The 19672-nt window shown below is 34.7% G+C and overlaps 1 protein-coding gene across 5 annotated transcripts in view; it reads left to right on the forward strand.

Annotated features, from left to right (window-relative positions):
- The window catches only part of MPP5 (membrane palmitoylated protein 5), a 79774-nt gene that overhangs the window by 24257 nt on the left and 35845 nt on the right, over positions 1 to 19672 (forward strand). For 4 of the 5 annotated variants that reach the window (XM_032405353.1, XM_032405351.1, XM_032405354.1 and 1 more), the window contains exons 3-4: positions 2365 to 2896; positions 16387 to 16595. In XM_032405353.1, coding sequence (XP_032261244.1) covers positions 2530 to 2896; positions 16387 to 16595 — 576 coding nt within the window. In that variant the 5' untranslated portion in view covers positions 2365 to 2529. The remainder of the gene's footprint in view (positions 1 to 2364; positions 2897 to 16386; positions 16596 to 19672) is intronic. The other variant, XM_032405355.1, reaches the window with a different exon arrangement.

Genomic DNA, 19672 nt, shown 5'->3' on the forward strand with positions numbered 1-19672 from the left:
AAAGTTGAGAGTTTTAATTTTCTGGACATATGTACACTCCTAGTTTTTTTTTTTTTTTTTAAGGTTTTATTTGTTTATTTGACACACAGAGAGAGAACATAAGCAGGGGGAGCAGCAGGCAGATGGAGAGGGAGAAGCAGGCTCCCCGCCGAGCAAGGAGCCCAATGCAGAGCTCGGTCCCAGGACCCTGGGATCATGACCTGAGCCGAAGGCAGACGCTCAACCAACTGAGCCACCCAGGCATGCCTATACGCCTAGATTTTTAAAATAAAAATTAAGCATAGGATTACAGTAACTCCCACATACATTTCTGCTTACTTATAATGAGAACATTAAATAAGCTGAATTTGCATTACATATAATCAATATATAAAACTTAAGAACAGCCTAATATAATTCTAATAGTTTTCATTTTACTGAAAAAGAAGGCAATCCAATTATAAATAAGTTATTTATGTGTAGGTCACATAGTTATAAATAAAGAGAGAAGTTAAAATTTGGATACAAGACAGGAAAGTCTACCAAAATTCTTGTGAGAATGTAATGCTAGTGGCTTATGTAGCTTGCACCTGTTTTCCTGCCTCTTGGTCTAGTCATTTTCCTCTCAGTCTAGGTGGGGTTTAAGAAGTCTGTGACAAGATGTTTGAGAGAAGATTGGCTGGCATTTAGGAATATTGTTTGAAAACTCAAGCTTTTGCTGAGTTGGCATATGCTCTAACCAGCCTATTTACTGAAGTGATGCTCAACTCAAGGAGGTAGTAGGTTTATTATTGTAAATATTTTTAAAGTCCCGAACAGAGAAGACTAATTAGATTTAATGTGTGGGTTCACACATACATAAACAATCTGCCTACTTATACCTAAGAAATGGCTAGATGAAAAGCCAGTGTCATCCAGTAAAATATTTTTCTTGTCTAAAATATGTTGAAGTAGGGAGCTTGGGTGGCTCAGTCATTTGGGCATCTGATTCTTGATTTCTGCTGGGTTGTGGTCTTGAGGTTGTGGGATTGGCCCCAAGTGGGGCTGTGCACTCAGCCTGGAGTCCGCTTCTCTCCCTTTCCCTCTGCCCCTCCCCCTGTTTGTGCATGCTTTCTCTCTAAAATAAATAAATAAATCTTTTAAGAAATAATAAAATATGTTGAAGGATTTTTAAAATAGGAGAATGAAGTTAATAATGGATTTTTAAAATAGAATCAAATTAATGCTAAGAATTAATATGCATATATGTATTTTTTAGTTTTAAAACTTGCATATGATATCTCACTTAAAACTCAGAACAAGCCTATGAATAAATTTTCCAAAGAAATCCAAGGTTCAGGGGTGCCTGGGTGGCTCAGTTGTTAAGCGTCTGCCTACGGCTCAGGTCATGATCTCAGGGTCCTGGGATGGAGCCCCACATCAGGCTCCCTGCTCAGCAGGAAGCCTGCTTGTCCCTCTCCCACTCCCCCTGCTTGTGTTCCCTCTTTTGCTGTCTCTCTCTGTCAAAAAATAAATAAAATCTTAAAAAAAAAGAAAATCATTTAAGAAAAAAAAGCCGAGGTTCAGAGAGAGAAACTGACTAGTCTTAAATCATAAAACCAGAAGAACCGGCAGCGGCAGAATTAAAATTCAGTTTCTGGTCTCTAAGTCCAATATATTCTTATTTGCTGTGCAGTGTGACTTTAACATTTTTGGGTAGTAGCAGATCAACCATATTCTCTGAATGAGTCCTCATAAAGAATTAACTCTTAATTCTTTTTTTATTGTGCCTGGTTATAAGGACTGATAACCCACATAGTCTTTTTCTCACTTAATGTGATTTTATCCTATAGATGCCTTAGCTGCTAATTAAAGTTTCTTTTTCATTAGGTATCTCCTGCATCTCATAAACTCCTAAAAGTGAATTGTCCCCCACAATACTGCCTTAATCTCAAGTGAGACACCAACATGGCTTGCTATATGCCCATTTCTTTAGCGGTTAACTAAGAAGTTATTTCAATCTCCTGTATTAATTGAGTGTAAAGTACTGTGTTGAGACTATACAAAGATGATCAAAACATCTTTAAACCTTAAGCACCTATTCTCTACCAGACTAGTACCTAAAACTTTATTACTTTCCCACTTTGCTAAACTTTCTGATACATTGATTTTTCTCAGCTATAGAATTAAACAGTATGCTTCAAATTCTTGGGAGGGGATTTTTTTTTAATACCTTGATTTTTTTCAGCATTATCTGTAAAATGAAAGGAAAGTACTTAACCTATATAGCCAAATAATGTTGTACACTTACGAGATACTATATTGTGTATAGATTGGAAGTGGGCTGTGTAAAATCTACTTTTATGTTGTAATTCTTATACTTTTTTTCCCCATCTTTCCCCTTAGATTTCCTTCATGGATACATTTCATAGCATTATTATGTGATGTGAGAAGTTTTTTGTTTTTTTGTTTTTTTTTGAAGTAACATGGATTTTATACTACAGAATCAAGAGATTGGCTTTATAGGAGAAATTGATTTATAAAAAGTGGTACAGGTTTTTATAGATAACCATGACAACATCCCATATGAATGGGCATGTTACTGAGGAATCAGACAGCGAAGTAAAAAATGTTGATCTTGCATCACCAGAGGAACATCAGAAGCATCGAGAGATGGCTGTTGACTGCCCCGGAGATTTGGGCACCAGGATGATGCCAGTACGTCGAAGTGCACAGTTGGAGCGTATTCGGCAACAACAGGAAGACATGAGGCGTAGGCGAGAAGAAGAAGGGAAAAAACAAGAACTTGACCTTAATTCTTCCATGAGACTTAAGAAACTAGCCCAAATTCCTCCAAAGACTGGAATAGATAACCCTATATTTGATACAGAGGAAGGAATTGTCTTAGAAAGTCCTCATTATGCTGTGAAAATACTAGGTAAGTAAATACAGCAGTATAATAGGAAATAGAAAAATAGAAAATACTTTTGTTTCTCTTGCTTTAACATAAATGTGTACAGGAAGGAAGAGGAGTATAATAGAATGTAAGTAATAGCAATTTGAATTCAGACCAAGATAAGTTCTTTTCATGCAAAGGCCATATAACCAACCATCATTGTTTACTTTTAGTCACATAGAGCTAAAGCATATAGCTAAAATGTTCAGTCACTATATGGTTTTTAGATACAATCTTTGAACTAAAAATTTCTATATGTGGGCTAACATTCATAGCCTTGAAATTCACCTTTTATTTCAAACTCAAACTTTTATATCAAAATTACTGAAAAGCAGTTTTTCAGGTTTTGAATTTGATTTCCTTGAAGTTTGTAAAATTGTAATGAAATTATTATCTGTAACTTATAATCTGTTTGATTTTCTTTAATTAATGACTGCCAATAAGAAGTGGAGCTGTTCCGATGGCATCATACACATAAAACATGACTCAAAACTACCAAACTCCATTCTGTGAAAAAAACAAAAACAAAAACAAAACAGCGCCATGAGTTATTAGTAGATGTAAACAAAAAAGAAATCTATGACTAAATAAATTTTGAGAACAGTGGGTTAAATAAGTTAAACCTCTATTATAGGACTTTAGATCCTTTAGAGTGCTAATATGCATTATGAATCTGCAAGGGAGATTGATGTCAAATATATGTTTCCAAACTTAGAATATTTGATCATTGAACGTACTTCCTTCCCTTCCTACACACACACACACACACACACACACACACACACACACGAATAATCTGTGAACTGGTGTTATGGGTATACATTAATTTGCGTTCCCTTAAAACCAGGTTAACTCAAATTAAGTATTCTATTTATTGGCATTTATTATTTATAGATGTGAAAATAGAGCTACTTCCACTTTTTTTTTTCTTTTTTTACTTCCACTTTTCTATGGAAGGAGAGAGTTTTCATTGTCGTTGTTCTTCCATTCATTTAAGTGTCTATTGAGCTCTGTACTCATACCATCCTATGTGATATCCACAATAATTCTATTAACAGGACTTTATAATCTCCATTTTGGAAATAAAGAAATTGAAATTGAGTTAACTCACTGTTTAAGATTCCAGGCTAATAAGTGGTAGAGCCAAGTCTGAATTTGCTTGATCTAGGTGTGCAGTTGGTGTACTCCAAAGAGTTTGAGTAAAGAATGATGTCCAGTGTGCTCTTCACTCACTGGATCAGAACTCTTGCTACCAGGAGTAGTAGCAAGGTAATTTTCCCAAAGATACCATATATACTAGATTTGTTCCTCACAAAGTCTCTATGTTTTAAGTCTGAAACAGTTTCTACTATATCACATCATCTTCTTTGTTATAAATTTATTAAGGAACCACGTTTCTTGACAGAAAGCAACATGCATGCTTCTCTGTGTTTTAAAAAATCAGATGTGTGCAGTGATAGTGAAGTCTGGTAAATGCCTTCAGGCATTTTAATTATAGTGAAAACAGGCAGACAGCATCTCCCTTGCTGTCCTGCCCACTGCTCTCTCACAGTGTATTCAATAAACTTTGTCTCCTTTAAAAAAAAAAAAAACTATAGTGAAAACAGAAAAAATACATATTTTCAAAATACATTTACCTGAAAGAATTTTATGCTCTTTTTTCCAAAGAGTTTTATTAGAGTAAAAATATTTAATTCCCGATTGCCTCTTACTGGCCCTCATCTCCCACCACTCCTTTTTTTTTTTTGATTTTTTTAATTTACTTGAGATAGAGAGGGAACACGAGCAGGGATGGGAGGGGCAGAGGGAGAAGGTAAAGCAGGCTGTCCACTGAGCAGGGAGCCCAATGCAGGGCTCGATCCCAGGACCCTGGGATCATGACCTGAGGAAGGCAGACGCTGAACCAACTGAGCCACCCAGGCACCCCTCCATTGTTTTTTATTAAAATATTCTTGTAAATATTCTCTCTGACTTGGAGAATGATTACATTGTAATATATCCAGCCCAAGCCTGGATTGATTATTCCTTTTTTCTTTTAAATTTTTAAATTTTTAAATTAAGATTAATGTATTTGTCCATTTGCTCTACTTAGATCAGGCAGAAAAATCTATCTAATAGATAATATTCATGTACTCTCAGTAAAGAAACAAATACAGCTTAAGCCAGATTCACTTTAGTGAAACTTTTTTTTTCCCTAAGCACAGAAGATTGGAGACCATTTCTCTCAAATTTTTTGCTTTTTCCTATTTCTGTTTATATGTTGCTTGCCTAACTTTTCTGCAAGTGTAGATTAAAGGACAGCTATATTTTCTTCCAGCTTGCAGTCCACTGTGGTTTTCAAAAATACCTTTGTGCAGTCCTTGAATTTAAGGCTGTTTCACATATTTTGTTTTAAAGTAGTTCAAAATGTAATACCAGGGGCACCTGGTGGCACAATTGGTTAAGAGTCTGACTCTCAGTTTCAGTTTAGGTCATGATCTCAGGGTTGTGAGATCAAGTCCCCCATCGGGCTCCACGCTCAGCATGGAGCCTGCTTGAGATTCTCTCTCCCTTTCCCTCTGCCCCTCCCACTCATGTGCTCTCTTCCTCTCACAAATAAATCTTTTTTTAAAAAATGTAAGAGGTATCTGTAATTCAATTTTTGAAAAGAATACTTAATACTTTGAGAAATAAGTAATAGGTTTATTGCTGATAGACTCAACACAAATGTGTTAATTATAGAAAACATGATAAGTTAGTGGAAGTTATAGAGTTGTTATTGCCAGTCAAAGCTTCATTTTTGGATATACTGAGTTTTAAGTTTTCATTTTAAAATGAAGTGTAATAGCTTTATACCAAACATTTTTTTCCTGTACATAATTTGCTAACACATCAAACTACAACAGAAGTACTCCCTTAAAGTAGTGTCTCCCTGCCAGTATTTTAATTAATAAACACATGCCAGAGGCAACTGCTCAGCCTTTTCACAGCCAGAAACAGCCACCTTGTTTTAAATGAGGGAAGGATGCGACAACTAATTTCTTTCTTTAAGAGGAAGCCATCAGTTTCCAGTGATACATCATCATTTATCTGTGAGTAGAGAAAATACTATTTTAAGAATTGAAAATATGATTGGAAGGTTAGATACTTTGGGTCGTGGTTTTTTTTTTTTTTAAGATTTTATTTATTTATTTGAGGGTAGTGGTTTTTAATGAAAGGATTTATAAATTAGGTACTGTTTAATAATAAAAGCGCAGGGATGGAATTGATAGAAAATATTCTGAAAGGATGAACTGAACTTGCTTGTTTAAAAGCAGTCAGAATCTTATTAAAAGGGGTGCCTGGGTGGCTCAATCTGTTAAGCATCTGCCTTCGGCTTAGGTCATGATCCTAGGGTCCTGGGATTGAGCCCCGCATCGGGCTCCCTGCTCAGCAGGCGGGGAGTCGGCTTGTCCCTCTGCCCCTCATCCCACTCATGTTCTCTCATGTGCATGCGCTCTCACAAATAATAAAGTCTTTTAAAAAATTTTTAGACCCTTATTAAAAGAAAAGGGTGATGTGGGAATTTAATTTCAAATAATATTAGTATTATAAATTATAAGAATTTTGATATATTAGGGAAGCTTTCCTTAAAATTGGCATGAGTTATTAAAACTTGGCTTTGCTTCAAATAAAATCTCATTGTCTTGTTCTCTTTCATAAGCAAAACAAACTACTTCATGAGGGAAATTCTGAGAAAATAACAAAGCAGGTTAGAGTAGGATGAAGTAGAGTAGAATCATTTTTCAGATACCTCTAGATTTCAGGTGCCACTGTTTTTGTTTGTTTTTGTATTCACATAGAAGTAATTTGGGGCCAGGGTTGTAGACAAGTAAATATAATAGAATATTTAAAGGGAATAAAGGAGGAAACACTGTCATCTATCACATATGAAGAGACCTTTGGAAAGGCATACCCACCCACCCACACACACCCATGATGTTTTGTGGTTAATAAGGAGATCCTTGAAATTCGTGATTAGGGGCTTTTTAATTCATACCAGATGCTGTTAGTGTGAAGATAAAAGGTACGCCAAGGGGCAGAAAATTAGGATGAATAAAATACTTCATTATATTAATTAATAGCATGTTTCAGTCTTGATTAGTGTCTACTATTTTTGCCACGTCTCTGAGTATTCAGCTATAAAGTCAATAGTATTCCCGTATTTGATGTTACAAAGTAAAATATATCTTCTACATTTCTTTGTTATTTTTTGACTTCTGACTGACCATGGGATATACTGGAATTTTGCTAGACTGTGATAAATGTTTTTAAAGATTGGCTTTAAGGAAAGTTTATTTAAATTCAACAAACAAAATTCCAGTGCCAGTGACCTTGAGTTCAGCCTACTTCTGAAAAACTAATAATTATTATTAAATTTTTTCTCAGCTGCTATAGATGTTTCCAAGCTTCTTTTAGTCATTCCTTGAGGAACTTTTTTTTCTGGGAGTAACATGATTAGACTTATGGGTACTAGATTTAATGTTTAAAATGTTGGGTCTGTTTGAAAATTTTCTGATTTGTTCAGATTGCTAAAATTAGAGCTAATCTAGAGTAAAGATTAGAAAATTCATTATAATATGTTTATAGTCACGTAATGTTTGGTTGTTAAATGTGCATAATTCTACTGAAAAATAATTAACTGCTATACCAGTCTTTGATACATTGCATCAAAACTTCATTCTGCCTATTAAGTAATAATAGATTTTAGCTTTTGCTTCTTGCAAAGACTTGCATCATTGTGTCATGATATGTTCAGAAATGCAGGACATCATTGAATCATTGGAAAGGGATGTCTGGAGTCAGATGTAGAGTTTGAATATTTTTTATTTTCATTTAATTGCTATTGACATTAGACAGGTTACTTAACTTTTCTAAGCTTAAGCTTCTGAAGTTTGACTAAAATTTAGCTTTTTTTTTTTAAATTTATTTATTTGGGGGTGGGGGGAGCAGGGGGAGGAGCAGAGGAGAAAAGAATCTCAAGCAGATTCCATGCTGAGCATGGAGCCCAATGCGGGCTCAGTTTCACAACCCTGAGATCATGACCTGAGCCGAAACCAAGAGTCAGACACTTAACCGACTGAGCCACCCAGGCACCCTAAAATTTAACTTTTGTAAGAACCAGAAGCCACCAGAGATCATCTAACCTCTTAGTCCCTGAAGTTAATTTGTGGATCTTAACCAGCAAATTTTCATTTTGTTTTTCTAAAATAACAAATTTTTTAAGATATAATTCATATGGTGGCTTGGGTGGCCGTTAAGCATCCGACTCTTGGTTTTGGCTCATGTCATGATTTCAGGGTCATGAGATTGAGCCCCGTGTTGGGCTCTGAGCTCAGCGGGGAGTCTACTTTTCTCCCCTCCACTTTTCGCCCCTCCCCCCACTTCTACACACACACACTCTCTCTCTCTCTAAAATAAATAAATCTTAAAAAAAAAGACATTGATATACCATAAAATTAACTCTTTTAAAGGTGTGTTATTCACGAGTTTTTAGTATATTCACAAGATTGTGCAACCATCACCACTGTATAATTTCGGAGTGTTCTCATTAAAAGAAACTCCGTACCCATTAGCAGTCACTCCTATTCTCTCCTCTCCCTAACAACCCTAGTCTACTTTCTGTTTATAGGTTTGTTTATTTGGGACATTTCCTATAACTCATACAATATGTGACCTTTTGTGACGGGCTTATTTTTACATAGCATATTATTTTCAGGATTCATTGTGTTATAGCATGGACTAGTACTTCATTCCTTTTCATGGCTGAATACTCTGTTGTATGGACATGCCACATTTTGTTTATCCATTCATCTGCTGATGGAACATTTGGGTTGTTTCCACCTTTTGGCTACTGTAATAGTGTTAAGCATATTCACATACAAGTTTCTGTTTGAACACCTGTTTTTAATTTCTTTTGGGTACATACCTAGGAATGGAATTGCTGGTCATGTGGTAATTCTGTGTTTAAGTTATTGAGGCTTCCAGAGTATCTGTACTGTTTTCTGTTCTCATCAGCAATGTGTAGAGAGTTCCAGTTTCTGTACATCCTTGCTTCTACTTGTATTATATGTTTTTTAATTTTAGCCATCCTATCAGTCAGTAATTTTTTTAAGAACTAGATTAAATAGAAAACATTAAAATATATTGCACATAGGTATTTATAAATCTTATATTTCAAATAGCTTTGTGTATTGCCAACAAAAGTTTGAGAAATACTATCCTAGTCAAACCCACTCATTTTATAGAAAGGCCCAGAGACTTGCAGTGGGTTGTCCAGTGACATATAATGCAACTAACAAGTGATGGAGCAATAATTAGGACCCAGGTATTCTCATCCCAGATTTGGGGCTTCAGTGACAGTTTTTCATTGTCTTACCATGTTTAGGGATAAGATTTTTCCTGTGCTGTCTCTCTTAACTCTCTTTGCCTGTATACTTAACTGGTATTTGTTTTTAATTTGTAACCCAATTTGTTAATGAGTAATTACTGTTCAGGATTTTTCATGAGCTTCTGATTTTTGTTTTTTTAATTCATTTTGACTTGGTCCACTGCCAACCAAAAATCAAAGATCTGAATTTTATGTTCTTAAATTTGGAAAGAAAAAAGAAAAAGTCTACCTCTGTTTAAGCAAAGATTTCCAGAATGAATGTTCTGATTTTGATTCAGCAGATAGATATACTGGAAACTGATATAATTTCCTCATACTCAGAAATATTAAGGTCCTCATATGAATATTCAGTTTGACTGTCCAGTTTAGGAGAAAAGAAGAAATCTTTAAAAGTTTCAGAAAAAAAGTTAAAAGTTGGTTAAAATCCAGAAATTTCTGCGGATAGGTTAAGGAAATCTGTATTATTTAAACAATGAGATGCTAGAATAGATCTCTAGAAACTGTCTTTTCATTTGGGTGTAAATGATAGCATGAGTTAAAATAAGCAAAGCTAATCCAGGGTAGGTGGTGATCACCATTACTTCGAAAGTTCTCCAGAGATGGAGATTCCTTAGCTTCCTTGTGTAATTTTATTTTGTACCCTTAAAGCCAAAAAGTTCTCCCATATGACTGCCTATGATAGAATTTCAGATAGAGCAACTCTTGGTTTTTGCTTTCTGTTGCCTAATTTAAATCTTCATTCTTTTATATTTTAGGCTACCAGGAGAGGGCCAAGGGGAAAGGAGAGGGTGCGGGGGGTAGATTTGTGGATTTATGTGTATGTTTGTATTTATCTGATTAATTGTATTCCAATGCCAAATAGAAGTAATTTTTTTAAATAATGTATAATAGATAATATAATAATAAATAATAGATAATATAATAGATCTAGATAATATTAAATTATTTAAGTGTTATAAGAAATGTTAGAAAAGATGATGGGAACTTAAAACAATTTCTACTGAACATCAAGTAAGAAGAAATAGATCGAACTGTGGGACAAAGAATTTAAACTAGATCTAAAGAACTTTCTTGTAGGGAAGCTGTGGCAGACTAGAATTTATCCTCAAAGCCAGATTTGATATACTTGCCTTTGCCGCCTTCTCCTCTGCAGTGTCCCCTTTTCTGCCTTCCCTCTGTCCTGCCTTACTGTGGTTATATCTCTGCTGCAATACTCCCTTCTTTGTCCACTTCCCTCTCTGCACTGTGTCATTCTCGCTAGCCCTGTGATTCTCCATGTATCTTTCTATTTTTCTGTCCATGTGGCTCTTTATCCTTGTGTTTCCTCTGTTGTGTCTCTGTTTATGGGAGTGGGGAAAGGAGTCTCTATTCTCTGGATTCTGTCATCTTTTTATTGTGTATCTTCATTGTTAATTACAGAAGAGGGTACATATTTGACAGGACTGATTTAGTTGTATCTGATTGGATTTTTAAAATTCCTTCTGGGGGGGCACCTGGGTGGCTCGATCATTAAGCGACTGCCTTCGGCTCAGGTCATGATCCCAGGGTCCTGGGATCGAGCCCCGCTTCGGGCTCCCTGCTCTACAGAAGCCTGCTTCTCCCTCTACCACTCCCCCTGCTTGTATTCCCTCTCTCACTGTCTCTCTCTCTGTCAAATAAATAAAATAAAATCTTTAAAAAAAAAAATTAAAAAAAAAAATTCCTTCTGGAATTGTACAGAATGTTTTGTTTTAAGTAAACAAATATAACCTGCATCAGACAATGGAACATTTCTTTAAGTGTATACAAAATTAACTGTTCTTGAATAATAATTATTTGTAAAGTGCTTTTAAAGATGTACAATATAAGAGCGCCTGGGTGGCTAGGTCAGTTAAGCATCTGACTTCAGCTCAGGTCATGATCTCAGGGTCCTGGGATCGAGTCCCATATCAGACTCCCCACTCACTACAGAGTCTGCTTGCTCCTCTTGCTCTGCCCCTCTCCCCACTTGTGCTCGTTCTCTCTGACTCTCTCTCTCAAATAAAAAAAAAAAAAAAAGATGTACAATATAGGACCTAAGGGTTTTTTAACCTACAACTAAATATTCTGACCATTGAAATTAAGAATTTTTATATGAAACTAAAATGTGAATGAGAATGTGTGTCAAAGTGAGAATCCCTGAGTTGATGTTACCCACAATAATTTTTCATTAGATATCAACCTTAATACCAAAGAAAAGATGCTTTGTCAGAATTACATTCAGAATTTTCTAATAAAGAACTGAGTAAAGATTGTGAACTCATATCGTGATTAGTATTTTAAGACTAATGCTGTAGGTGTCTGTTGCTTTCTATGTGATTTTAAAACTTATTGGACAGAGGCAGCATCATTTTTAATGTCTTTTAAATTGATAAGCCTTTTAAAAAGCTTTAAAAAAACACTAATTTCATCAGGGTCTGGGTATTTTGTATTTTTTCTTAAATGATATTCATTTGTTTCACCTACATGTAGTTTAGTCTATATCTTCTAGTCAATCTACATATATTTAATGAAGTTTTAACTCACTGAGTGTCTGCTTTTCTACTTGTTCACTAAACATTCTTAATGAAAACATTTGGATCTGAAGGACAAGAGTACTTTGAGCAGCTTTCCTGCATGGTATTATAAAAGTAGCATTTGGAGGGTGAATAAAACGCATGCATTATATGCATTATGTGTATGAAGATGTACAAACAGCTAGAGAAAATTCCTTCTAAAGATACATGGTTCTAGCTATCTTTAGCTAGAACGTATAAGCTCCTCTAAATACTGACCTGTGTACATTACATGCTGCTGTATGGGGCAAAAAGACATCTCAGGACAGCTTTTCACCCTAGAATCTGCAAAAAAACAAAAAAGTATCTTTTTTATTCCCTTGGTGTGGCAGAAAAGCATTGCCTTACAAGTTTGAAGAAGTGGATTCTTCTTATACTGCTCCATGGTCTTTGTGGCTTTAGAACTCAGTATGCACAAATTGCCAGATTTCATCTTTCTCTGGAACCTGCATTCCCTTACACTATCCATTTTGGACTAACAACAAAATTTCCTATTTCCTATCTGAGCAGTGTCTTAACTGTGAGCTGATCTGAAATAAGGTCATTGATCTCAAGTTGTATCTCTCATTAAGCCGTCCTAGTGTGAGTTACTCTTCTTTACTTTCCCTAGTTTTTCTCTATGACATATGACTATACTATCTCATTTTATACTTAAAATATTCTAAATATGAGAATTATATGCTGTGTTTACCACAGAGCAGAAAAAGGGCAACAAAAACTATTTGCCAATGAGGAAACAGAATAACTATAAAAAAAAGACACAAAAACTCCATATAGCAGTCAGTTATCTTCGTCTCAAGTATATCATGTCTTAAAATATTATAGTAACCAATGTTAATAAAGCTTTTAAGTCAGTGGTTCTTAACCAGAAGGGTACATTATAATAAACTTAAAATCAGTACATATGTATTTATATTTAATGACATTCAGGAAGACAAGGAGATTCTGACTGTGTTTGAGGTAGAACTCTCACGACCTATCTTTGCAGGTTCCCTTAGTAATTCTCATAAATATCCTCGATTAAAAAGTCATTGTTCTGATAAAGCAAGAAAAGGTAGTTAGTACCTATCTGGTGGGCAGTTTGTCAATATGTATCAAAGTTAAATGTTTTTATTATCTGATCAGTAATTTTAGGTGTTTATTTTAAAGAAATTGGAAAATAACAGATTGCAAAACAGTTACTATGTGACCTATATGGTTAAATCAGCATTTTTTTTTTTTTTAAGTCTGAAAGGGGGGCGCCTGGGTGGCTTGGTCGTTAAGCGGCTGCCTTCAGCTCAGGTCATGATCCCAGAGTCCTGGGATCGAGCCCCACATTGGGCTCGCTGCTCAGCGGGAAGCCCGCTTCTCCCTCTCCCACTCCCCCTGCTTGTGTTCCCTCTCTCGCTGTGTCTCTCTCTGTCAAATAAATAAAATCTTTAAAAAAATAAAAAGTCTGAAAGGCTGTATAGTATAACAACTTAACACCAGTAATTATAGCTGGAATATAAAACAACAATTTTTATTTTATTTTTTTAATAATGTCAGTATTGCAGTGTCCTTATGGGTGGCTTTGGTACCAGGAGACATTAATGCAGAAGTTCCTTTGCCTTTAAAAGTTTAAATATTCTTGGTGTTGAACAGAAAATAGAGAGATGGTTATCTTTTGTGCTGACTAAAGTTGCTTATTGATTACAGTCAGTGGTGATATCTGAAGCCCTTGATTTTTCTCATTGCCCTGACAACCAGTCTGAGCTCTTTTAAATAATTACTAAACTTTTAAATAGGAATCTCATTATCCACCCAGTGAAGTCTAAGATAGTCCTCCTAGGATTGTAGACAATTACTGCTTTAACTACTTTGTTGGTTTTATAATTCTTTTTCCTTTTAAGATATTTAAATGTTTTCCTGTTTTGCTCTAAAGATACTTTAAGCCTATTGAATTCTTTATACTCTTAGGAATTCTTTATATACTTAGGTAATTCTGTGGTAACCTCTTTGAATTTGATGGAATCTGACAATCCATATTCTTTTTTTCCTCCCAGGTTTACTAAAGTGTATTTGACAAGTAAAATTGTATGTATTTAAAGTGTACAATATGATGATTTGATGTATACATTGTGAGATATTTAGCACAATTAATTAACACATCCATAACTTCACTTACTGTGTGTGTGTAGTATGAGAGAGTAGTTCTTGACTATAGTCATCATGTAGCTCCTCAGAACTTATTCACCTTAAAAGCAACAGTTTGTAGGGGCACCTGGGTGGCTCAGTCGGTTAAGCGACTGCCTTCGGCTCAGGTCATGATCCTGGAGTCCCGGGATCGAGTCCCGCATCGGGCTCCCTGCTCAGCCGGGGAGTCTGCTTCTCCCTCTGACCCTCCTCCCTCTCGTGCTCTCTGTCTCTCACTCTCTCTCTCAAATAAATAAATAAAATCTTAAAAAAAAAAAAAAAAAAAAAAGCAACAGTTTGTACTCTGACGAACATCTCCCAGTTTCCCCTATCTATATTCTCTTTCTAGTGTTCTAGATATTAGCTTAGCTTATGGTTAAATTCTAGCTATTTCTCAAGTTTTATTTAGCTCTGGGGCACACGATTGACAAGTTTTGACTTTCCAGTTTTTTCCCCTAGTTATTTGCTGCATTTTAAATTACTGAAGAGTGTATCTGTATATTTTATAGGGACTAAATCTGGTTTGATTTGGGGGGAAAGGATAAGGAACCTCAAGAATCAACTGTGAAGAACTATTCAAATCTATGAAAGAATTTAACTGCTGTATAGTAGTAATTATAAGATACATGTATAAGAATCAGTAGCTTTTCTGCAGGCTGTATATGAAGAAAACTAATAAAAAGACTTAAGCTGAGAGGGTTTTTTCCATGTGACTGTGTATAAGACAGTAGTGTCCACTGTAAGTTTTTCCCAGACTCATACAGGCTTAATTTCAGTCAGAATCTCAATAGACTTCTCTTTTTAGAGGAATGAGAGAGAGTGGGTAGTACCTTGAAAAAATTATTCTGTAACTCATTTTGAATGGTCAAGACATTTTTGAAAATGTAATTAGCAAGTACTTGACATATCAATATGAGGAAAGACTGAAATGCTACTATAATAAAACATTGTGGCTCTGATAGACCAATGGACTAGAAACAGACCCTATTATATGTAAGATTTTGGTGGTATCATGAATCAGTGGAACAGTAAAGATTATTCAGTAAGTGGTGTTAGAATAATTGTTAACCACTTGGAAGAAAAGAAATGAAGTTAAAATTTCCCCTCAAATCTATACCAAAGTAAATTCTAGATGGATTAAAGTTAATTATGAAGTAGAAGCCATAAGAAGCCAAAAGAAATGTAGGCAAATATTTAATGACCTAGCAGAAGGAGTTTATAAGCACAGAAACAGTGAAAGAAATCACACAGGAAAAGGTGGATCATTCTTAACATATAAGAGTTGAAAACTTCTATAATAAAAGCTACCGTAGACACAGTTAACAGATGAATGAAAAAACTGTTTCTGACAAATGTAACAAAAACACACACATGCACACATCTACCTGTCGCGGGGCAGGGAAGAAACAACTGGTGGCTCTTAACCATTTTGGGATAACAGTCTCCCAGAAAAATGCGTGCGCTGCATATGCACACTAACAGGCATGTACACACATACACATGCCCACAATTTTCAGTATGATTTTAGGAAACTAACATGTTCACAAGAGTTTTATGGACCACAAAGAAGTGCCTGGTAAATATGACTAAATCTCACCTTCCCCATTAAATAAATTGGTTTTATAGAACTGTAAAGTTGAATATTAGTGAAAATACTGCTAATGGGATGTAAATTAAATTAGTAAAACTTCTCTGGAAAGCTTTTTGGTTTTTAAAATGTCAGAATCTTATTTAAAAATTCTATTTCTAGGAGTTATTTTAAGAAAACATCAGACTCTCAGACAAATTTTATTCAGCTGTGATCATTATGTATTGAAATGCTTATTATTTATAGTAGCAGAAAATTGGGAGGGAAGTAACCTGAATGCTCAATTTTAATGTAATGGTAATTTAAATTATGGTTTAGCCATGCAACCGAGTATCATGGAGCCATTATATATAATGTTTTTAAAAGAGTACTTGGCGATGTGGGAAAATAATTAAAATGTACTGTTAAATGAAAAAAGCAAATACTCAGAGATATTTAAAAAAAAGTTTCTAGGTGATGGGACTATTGGTGATTTTAAATTTATTTCTGTATTCCTCCTCATTTATTTTTATAGTGAGTATGTATTTTATATTTCAAATGCTTGGAAAAAATGTTATTCTATTTTGTATAATTTTTAGAGTTTTACTTAAAAATAGGTAAAATTATAGTGATTTAACTCTCAAAAATATATGCAAGGTTTTTTTTGGGAAAACTTAAATCGTTACTGGTTCAAGAAAGTTTATCTTAAAACACATGTTGAATTAAGACAAACAATTAATTTTTGGATACCTTTTCCTTCTCCTACTAGAAGTGGAAGACTTGTTTTCTTCACTTAAACATATCCAACATACTTTGGTAGATTCTCAGAGCCAGGAGGATATCTCACTGCTTTTACAACTTGTACAAAATAAAGATTTCCAGAATGCATTTAAGATACACAACGCTGTCACAGTACACATGAACAAGGCCAGTCCTCCTTTTCCTCTTATCTCCAGTGCACAAGATCTTGCCCAAGAGGTATGTATTCTGAACATCTGCTTGAAATAGACAGGCTAATTGTTAGTGTTAGTAAGGCAGTATTATTGGAAAATACTGATGTGACTATAAGCCTTGTTTGAATTAATTACTGTTGATCACATGTTAATAATTTATTGTGTTAGGAAAAATTTGCTACATGCATTTTATCCTGAAAAAATATATACTTCAAAATCAGAGCTCTGTTTCATGAAAAGAAGTGTTAGTTTTATATATAAAATTATATATTTGCATAGTGAGATAAATATTTGTCTAACTTACTAAAGGGAAGTTTTTTTAGTGCTTTAAGTGTATAGTTTTATTTTAAGCATTATACATTATAAACTGAGATGAGTACTGATGAGATAAAGTCATATCTGATAACCAGGTGTCGTAAATATACAACTTCTAAAATGTGTTGTTTGTAGATATTTTGAAGTTTTTCCTGTATGAAAACTCTATAGAAGGTCCAAAAAAATTAAATTTTAATGTATGGTGAGAGTTTCTCTCGTTAACATGCTGACTTTGAAGTTCTAGTTTCTGCTGCTTGTGGATGTTGATATTCGGTGTCTAATGTATTCTGCAAACGTTTTTTAAATTGAAGGTTTTAAAAAGTTATAAATAAGCCGTCTCCTGTTTTTTGGGATGGAATTCTGTCATTATTATAGGATTTTAAGTTACTTTGATATTATAAAAACTAAAAATTCTGGAAGCCCATTAAGTAAATCTATTTCATTGAACCCAGACACAAGACAGTAAATGGCCTCTGAGGAAGGGTAGGACTTTGAGATCTACAGGCCTTTAAAATAGCTTAGGAGGCATTTTTTCAGATGAGCACAGAATATATTTTCTTTATTTAGGTGCATACAATGGATAAAAATCCTATGTGCAAGAGTGACTGAGAGAAGTCTTGTATCACCCAGAATAGGAGAGTGTGACCTAAGGACATATTCTAGAGAGGAAATTTTCTGTCCACTAGAATTTAAAAGAACTAGTTGAAACCCATTCGTTGTGCTCATCTTTCATTATTGAAATTAAATACGCAAAAATTTTAATTAAAAAATTATTCCTGCAGTTTTACTTATCATAGCTTAAATGATTTTTCTTTTTTTTTTTTTTTTTTAAAGATTTTATTTATTTATTTCACAGAGAGAGAGAGAGAGTGAGAGCAGGAACACAAGCAGGGGGAGCGGGAGAGGGAGAAGCAGGCTTCCTGCTGAGCAGGGAGCCCGATGCGATGCGGGGCTTGATCTCAGGACTCTGGGATCATGACCTGAGCTGAAGGCAGACGCTTAACGACTGAGCCACCCAGGCACCCCCAAATGATTTTTCTGAAAATTGCTTTCCTTACAGAGATCAAAATAATCGACATACTTTGATTTTATTTACTCACAAATACAGGTAACTTTTATTGTGTAGGGTTGGGAGGAATGCATAATAATAATCATTCTCTTCCCTGTCTTTGTCTAACTACCTCCTGGGCCTTTGTTTTGTTGAATGGAACAATGGGTGGGAAAGAGAATGAGATAAGCAAGAGAGACCAAAATTGCTCCAGTTAAAGAAAGTGGCACAGACAACAGAAAGGGTGAAAAGAAAAAGGATAAAAGAGGCAACATAGCTTAAAAAGTTTTAGGAGTTGACTGCGTATCAAGAGGCACCCGGATTGAGTGAGGCAAAGAACCTGCAGATGGCTTAAAGAGTAAATGCTTTGGGAGAGAAGGAAAGTGTTGAAAAGAACTTTAAAAAATTAATTTGAAAATTAATTTTAGGATAGTGAACATATTTACATGGTTCACAATTTTAAAAGTACCATAGCAAGGAGACTTTCTGAATATTTGCTATCACATCCTTAAAATGTCTTCAGTAATACTCAAGAATTGTGTTGCTTTGATGATGGTAGGATATGTGGCTGATAGTCACCTTGGGCTGAGACTAGTCTTAAATGAGTACAAACTGAGGGACCTAGTCAGGGCCACAGTGTTAAGTGGTTGTGCTGCTGTGTGAATAACTTCCCCCAGAGCTGTGTCTGCACAACTCTGCGGCAGCCCTAACTTACAGTGCATAACACTTAAGAAAAGTATATACTTAGCTCATCATAGCAAAGTGTTAAATCTGATGACAAAATGCTAAAAGTTTAAATGGACACGTTGCCTTTATTTTACAGCTGGAAAAATGCTACCAATCACCTAATTCAATTCTTCTGAATATTGATAGTGAGGTCAGGTGATATTTTTTGACTAGCTTAAGACTAACTAGGCTGCTCATCTGCTCAGTGCCTACTGTTTTGCTTTTATAGCATTCCTAATTCCAGTCATTTTAATATGCAGTGAAGAAAGTACCTCATGCTTCAGTTGTATCATTTTTACATGAAAATTTAAAAAATACAAGAAATTTAGCAAAAGAATGTCTTAAAACATTAGGAAGTGTGCTTTGTTTTTATAGCTTTTTTAAATAGTATTTTTATAGTTTTTTATGTTAGTTAAACATTAGATATTATATAATAGATAATAAAGGCTATGAAAACTTCATATATTGAGATCCAGATTAAATCTTTGACAATCTAGAGTATTTATTAATAACCACAAATCAAGGTTTTTTTCGTCACTAAAGTGCTTTTATCAAGAAAAGGTTGAAAACTTGGGTTTCATTTAATGAACTTCTGCTTATCCAGTAAAAATGTGAGCCAGCAGACTAGGAAATAGTATTTTATTTTATTATTTGATTTTTGAGATATTGAGATATATATATACATGTGCATAAATATATATAACAAAAACTTGAATCCAAAAGAACTCTCACAAATTAATAGAAAAAGACTATTCAGTTTTTTTTTTTTAATAGGCAAAGGACTTGAAGAGACACTCACAAGAAGACAAAATCCAAATGGCCAATAAGTATGAAAAGGGGTTCAGATCATTAGCTAACAGAAATGCAAATTAAAACAAAATGAGATACCACTACATAGACACCAAAATGACTAAAATTAAAAAAAAAAAAGACTGGCAGTATCAAATGTTAGTGAACTTATGAAGCGATTGAAACTCTCACACATTAGGGGCGCCTGGGTGGCTCAGTAGTTA

The sequence above is a fragment of the Phoca vitulina genome, unplaced genomic scaffold (genome assembly GCF_004348235.1).
Source record: "Phoca vitulina isolate PV1807 unplaced genomic scaffold, GSC_HSeal_1.0 scaffold7, whole genome shotgun sequence".
In the NCBI taxonomy this organism is placed as follows: domain Eukaryota; kingdom Metazoa; phylum Chordata; class Mammalia; order Carnivora; family Phocidae; genus Phoca; species Phoca vitulina.